At 44.8% G+C, this 6,294-nt stretch overlaps 1 protein-coding gene across 2 annotated transcripts in view; it reads right to left on the bottom strand.

Annotated features, from left to right (window-relative positions):
- The window catches only part of Ick (intestinal cell kinase), a 64,299-nt gene that overhangs the window by 14,071 nt on the left and 43,934 nt on the right, over positions 1 to 6,294 (bottom strand). For both annotated transcript variants that reach the window (XM_021207446.2, XM_029543387.1), the window contains exons 7-9: positions 5,701 to 5,872; positions 3,229 to 3,396; positions 646 to 957 (exon numbers count right to left, since the gene is read on the bottom strand). In XM_021207446.2, coding sequence (XP_021063105.1) covers positions 646 to 957; positions 3,229 to 3,396; positions 5,701 to 5,872 — 652 coding nt within the window. The remainder of the gene's footprint in view (positions 1 to 645; positions 958 to 3,228; positions 3,397 to 5,700; positions 5,873 to 6,294) is intronic.

The raw sequence follows: 6,294 nt of genomic DNA, 5'->3' as shown, positions 1-6,294 counted from the left end.
AACAACAACAACAACAACAGGTGAGCTAATATGGAACAGAGAAGCCAGATAACTCGCTGTTGGTCACCAAGCTGCTGAGGAGCAGAACTCTGGCTGCAGAGTCCACTTGCCGACACTCCTCCACTGGCTAGCAGGAGACCGCGGTGGTTTGAATGGGAATGTCCACCACAGGGATGCTTCAGTGCTTACTCTCCAGATGGTAGCACTGTTTGGCTAGAGCTGGAGGTGTGGCCTGGCTGGAGGGAGTATGTCGCTGGGGTTGGACTCTGCCAAACCCAGGTCCTTTTCCCATGTGCTCTCTGCTCGGTTGTCTGCAGTCAAGGTGTGAGCCCTTAGCCTCCCGCTCCTGCTGCCATGCCTTTGCCACTGGAACCATAAGCCCAAATAAACTCCTTCTTCTCTAAGTTGCCTTAGTCACGACGTTTTATCAGAGCAACAGCCGGAGGGCTAATACTGATATGGAAAAGGTGGAAACTGAAGTCAGATTTCAGATCTCGAGCCTTCTCACAACACCATGGTACTGTGAAGATAAATGTATATGACCTTATGCACCGAAAAGGAAAATATTTCACAATCACTCTCTGTAGCCAGAAGAAAATAACTGAGATGAAGAAACAAGTGTCCGTGTGGACACTCGACACTTACTGGCTGAAGATTCTTATTGTGGAGGGATGGGAAGAATGGAGGGTTTGGCTTGCCCTCCTGAACATGGCTCAGCTGCTCAGTCCTAGAGACGTCGCCTTTGTGGGGGTGCACAGAATGCTGAGGGGGTTGACTGGCTTGGCTTGGTCGTGAAGAAATCAGCGTATATGCCTTGGCCGGGGCCTGGGCAAGAGGGGCTGGCTTGATGTAAGGAGGAGGGCCTTTCTTGTCCTGGACGTCTCTCTGAGGTTTTCCTGAGTCCTTGGTGATGATGCCCAGTGTCTGTCCGATCTGGAAGTAAGGATATCGAAGTGCCTAAAATGACAAATGAGGCATTAGGGGGAAAGCAAAGAAGGGACAGGGAGCACTGTTATGATCAATGGATGATAGCTCATGTGAACACTACAGGCTCTTAGCCAAACCTGCTGAATAAATCAATATCCTGCACTGGCAATCCCTTCTGTTTTTCCATATCTGAGCTAAAATAACACTTACATATTAGTTGCAATACTTAAAATTATTTGGATAAGGCAAATGGTATGAATCTGGGAATGGTGGGACATGTCTATAATCCTAGCGCTCAGGAGTTTGGAGGGAGGAGGACCACAAGTCAAAGGCCAGACTTGGTTAAACGTGTTCAGGTGAGGCCAGCTATAAAAGATCTGGTCTCAAAATCAACTGACTAACCAAAGCAGGCAGTGGGTATCTCTGCCAATATTCACGACAAATCAAGACTGCGATGCACACTACACTCAAGCTTCCCCACTAAGACAAGCTTTAGAAGCAAGTTGCTATGAATAACTGAGTTTCTGGATAATCAAGGAGTAAGCTTTAACGTATAAAAAAAGCTTACAATTGTATGAAATTCTGTATGTATTCCCCAGAAATTGTTAATGGATTTCACTGAAAATAGCAGCATTTTCTTAATGAGTCAGGAACGTAAGTTATAGACATCTGCAACTATTATATGTAAGCACAGAGTCAAACAATGTGGGCACCCTGTCAGAGTCCTGGACTCTGGTGTGTAACCTGAAAAGAATTCTTTGTAACCCTTAGCATTTTTGCAAGTCTGATTTGATTTGGGGGCATTTTTAGCTTTTCTGATACTAGTCCTCCCTTGGTTCTATAAAACCAAGAATAAAGAACTTAACTTAATATTTTAGGGGCATCCTATAAAAAATGAAGTGCTTCATGAGAAATTGTCCTTTCTGCCCTTAAGCCATTTGTGAGTTTCACCGTCTGAAGTGCATAATTTTTTTTTCACTCTTTAGTGTTCTGAGGAAGAACTTTTCTGTCCCCTTAACCTTCCCCCAACTGTCATCTCTCCAGCTACCACAAATTCTAACATTAAGCTGTCACTTTCTTCATATAGCTCTGCTGCTTGTGTGATAAAAGATGACAGATCATCCTCTCTGGTTAGAACTGGTCATTTATTTGATGCTCCAAGCAGTGTAATGAATTGTTCACGAACCAAGCTGTCAAAGGTAACACAACTAATGCAAAACCAGGCTTGCAGAGGGCAGGTGAGTGATGAGAGCCACCTCAGCTCTTTGGGGTACATTTCATAACTTATCAGTGTAGCCCAGGAAAGGGTAGGTGGACAGATAGGAGGAGCAGCCCCATTCAGAAGCCCTGTCACATGGATTATAGGCACCTGCACCATCTATACCAATTACTGAAGAAGTGACGAGGGAAAACCACTCAAACTATCTAAGATGTAGTTTTCTTACCTATGGAAGTGAAGACAAAAATATTTGCTGTGTGGAGTCCTCATTAGGTTGAAATCACATAAAACAAACCATGGCATGTGCAAAGTCATGAGAATGCAGGCTGCGGTTACCTGTCTGGCTCTACCCCTCTGCCGTTCTAGCCATCTGTACGGGGGGCAGCTGGGCTTGTAAGCTATGGTTACTTTTCAGCAATCCGTGCAGTCTTATCTCTCAACCACTGAATGATCCTAACTCATACAGAACACATTTAAACACTTCCAAAGGCTGACAGGTACACAGGTCTTTTCTGAACTGTCCTTCCTTTTCTTTTCTTTTCTTTTCTTTTCTTTTCTTTTCTTTTCTTTTCTTTTCGTTTCGTTTCATTTCATTTCATTTCTTTCTTTCTTTCTTTTTTTTAATATCCCCAAGCAGCATTTAGCAGTCTGGCATTTTGACAAACATGATGCTGTCAGGGTACACAAAAACTTTTTTTTTTTTTAAATTGGATATTTTCTTTATTTACATTTCAAATGTTATCCCCTTTCCCAGTTTCCCCCTCCCGGAAAGCCCTGAACTACTCTTTCTTTCTTGACAATTTTGTGTTAATTTTTACTGCAGATAATGTATGTATCACATAGTGTGACATATATGCTAATGTTTGAAACAAACAAAGTTTAATCTGAACTATTTTAATTGTGCACAACAAGGTTCAGATTACCTTAAATTCCTCCAGTTCAGAGCAGTCAATACTTTATTTTTCAACCATGTTACCAGATGAAAAACTTATAATTTATAGAAATATTAAGAGTTAGGTATAGATTTCCTAAGAAATACCTTGAACAGAAAAACAACAAAACAAACAAACAAACAGGCAAACCTGACTAGCGGTTGGTCGTTTCTTGGGATCCCACTGAAGCAAGTCTCTCAGGAGCTGAATGGCTTCGCTGCTAGCATTTGGGATTAGAGTCTTTAAGTTATTGGGTATGCACTGGGGCCAGAGGAAATTCATAGCACTTGACAGCTGGTAGCCTTCAGGCCAGTCAGTCTGCAGGGAAAGACAGGAAATGGTGCTCAGACCGTCCCTGTGACTGGAGTCAGGGGTCGTCCTGTGTGCCCGTCACAGAAAGGCAACTGTGTCGTGCCTCCAATGGCTTCACTGGAGATGCATATGATTAGCCCCTACCCTAACACAGACTGCCTTGCATACCACCCCAGAAACAGTAGACAAGGCGGTGATTGCCCACCAGCTTAGCTTTTTTTGTAAACTTTATTGAAGACTGTCCATCTCTGGAGGGCTGAGGATTGAAGCCCATGGCATTTTCTCTGCTGTGCTCCCTGACACATGGGTTTTGGAAACTGCTAGTATATTTCTAAGGGGAAAACAAAATAAAAATGAGATAAAGCAAAAGACGGATTCCTAACCCAGTAAATTTGTGAAATGCCATGTGTCACTTTCTCACCACTGATGCTGCTCACTTTCACAATGAAAAAAGACAGAGACACCGCTCGCCGTCTGTTCCAGTCTCCACGCTTTCACACACCCCGTATCTGGGACACTGAAGGCTGGAGCCATGAAAAAATCTGAGCAGCTAGGCATGAGCCTCTCCAGCTTCAACACTACTGTTTTGTGAGGCACACTGCAATAGAATTTTGATCTCTTCCTGGAGCTACCAGTTACTGTGAACATCATCCAGTCCGACAGTTCCCGAGAGAATGTTTAGTGTTTATTGTGTATCCCAAAATAATTCAATATAAATCCTTCCCTTAAAAATATCACTGTCTTTGAAAGACAAAATAGGACATTTCTTTTAAAATATAATAATTAAAAATGACAAAAGCCACCAGAGGGGTAGATGAAAGAGGAAGAAGGTTAGAGGAAGGAGGCCAGCGGTGAATGTGGACAACATCATCATTAACATGGTGGGAGTAACGATTCATTCAAACAACTAAAAAACAAATAACAAAAAAGAAGGGCTGGAGAGATGGCTTAGAGGTTAAGAGCACTAACTGCTCTTCCAGAGGTCCTGCGTTCAGTTCCCAGCAACCACATGGTGGCTCACAACCATCTGTAATGGGACCCAATGTCTTCTTCTGGTATGTCTGAAGAAAGCTACAGTGTACTCCTATACATAAAATAAATAATTCTTTAAAACAAAAAATGAAAGAAACTTTGTCTGCTATGTATAAGGCCCTAGGTTCAATACCTAGTTCCACACACAGACACTCATACACACAAAGAAAAAGGTGGGGGAGGGGAGGAGAAGGAGGAGGAAGAAGAATATAAAGACAGAATTCATAACAGCAATGGTACTGGAAACTGGGAAAATAGACACAAGGCAATGATGTGAACAGCACAGAACTCAGACACAGCGGCGACTGGAGAAGCAGCAGGCGGAGTCCTGTGGTGACAGTCACTAAGGAGACGCTCGTTCAAGCAACATACAGAAACGAGGATATCTCAGGGTACAGGGCAAGCCAGTGTACAGGAATGAAGCAATGAGCCGAGGGGCTCTGAGATGCTTCAGTAGTTTTAAGTGAGGATCAGACTGCAACCAGAACTGTTTTTAGGAAGGTGAGATGAGAGACTAGTCACAGACTGAAAGATAGGCTGGTGAGGAAGCCTGGAAGAAGGGGAGTGGGGGGTGGGGTGGAGGGTGGGAAACAAGCCAAGACTGTGGTCCCAGCTCCAACTCCAAAGTGAATCTGCAAGAAGACACAGCTTTAGCTGAGTATGGCGGCTACACATCTTTACTCCCAGCACTTCTAGGAGGCAGAGGCAGGTGGGTCTTTGTGAATTCCAGGCCAGCCTAGGCTACATGATGAGACCCTGTCTCAAAGGCAAAACCCAAACCCAAACCCAAACCCAACCTAACCCAAACCAAACAAAAAAAACCCCTAAGAGTCATAAGCTACTCAGCCTCAAGACTGGCCCTTGAGGGACTACGATGAGACCACAGACAGAAACAGGGGATGAAGGAAGGAAGCATGTTTAAAGGTAAGCTCTGTGCTTCAGGTGAATTCAGCCAGAGGTGACTGAGTGAGGAGGGAAGGCCCCAGATAGCTGCAACAGTTACAAAGGGGAGAAGCGGGGATAGAAAGCACCTTTGGAAGGCATAGAACACACATGCATATGAATGCAGGTCTGTAAAGGGTGGGGCGGTATAGAGAGAAAACAGAGAGAGCCAGGACAAACCTCAGAGCTGTAAGCATAAGGAAGGGGATAAGCCAGCCTTGCTAGAGAATGGTCAAGGTCTAGAACAATCTCAAGTGTGTCAGCCATACAGTACTGGGAAGGGGCAGAGCAGGAAGCGGCTGGCCTTGGCCCACAAGCCTTTGTTCTGTTCATTACCTTCTTTGGTGTTCCCAACACTTGGCAAATTTTGAAAATTGTGTCAATTTCACTGGCCCCAGGGAAAAGAGGCCGGAGCGTGTACACCTCCGCCATGATGCAGCCCACCGCCCAGATGTCAATGGGGGAGCTGTAGTTGGTGGATCTCAGCAGTACCTCTGGAGCCCTGTACCTGAAAAGACAAAGTTAACAGCTAGCCATTGCTTCTACTGGTCAGAAAATAAATTCAATAAGTCTCAGTAAAAGTATGTAGTTTCCCTAAATGCAATGTTGTACGGGGGCTTACGAGGTCTCGACAGCTGTCATGGCCAATAATAAAAACTAACAGTCTTAGGGTTGCAGAGGTCGATCACTGGGTAAGAGTGCTTGCTGTTGCTGTGCAAGCAGGAGAAACGGAGTTCAAATCCCAGCACCCAAGTAAAAAGCCAGGCACAGCTTCCTGTGCCTGTAACTCCAGCACTTTGGAGCAGAGACAGATAGATTTCATGAGCTTGTTGGCTACCTGGCTCAGCCAAAAAGGTGAGCTGACAGTGACAGAGACACTCGGTGTCTTCCCCAGACCCCCCCCCCCCCCCCCCCCCCCCTCCTCCGCCC

This window comes from Mus pahari, chromosome 10 (genome assembly GCF_900095145.1).
Source record: "Mus pahari chromosome 10, PAHARI_EIJ_v1.1, whole genome shotgun sequence".
Classification (NCBI taxonomy): Eukaryota; Metazoa; Chordata; class Mammalia; order Rodentia; family Muridae; genus Mus; species Mus pahari.
This window is presented reverse-complemented; position numbering and strand designations above follow the sequence as displayed.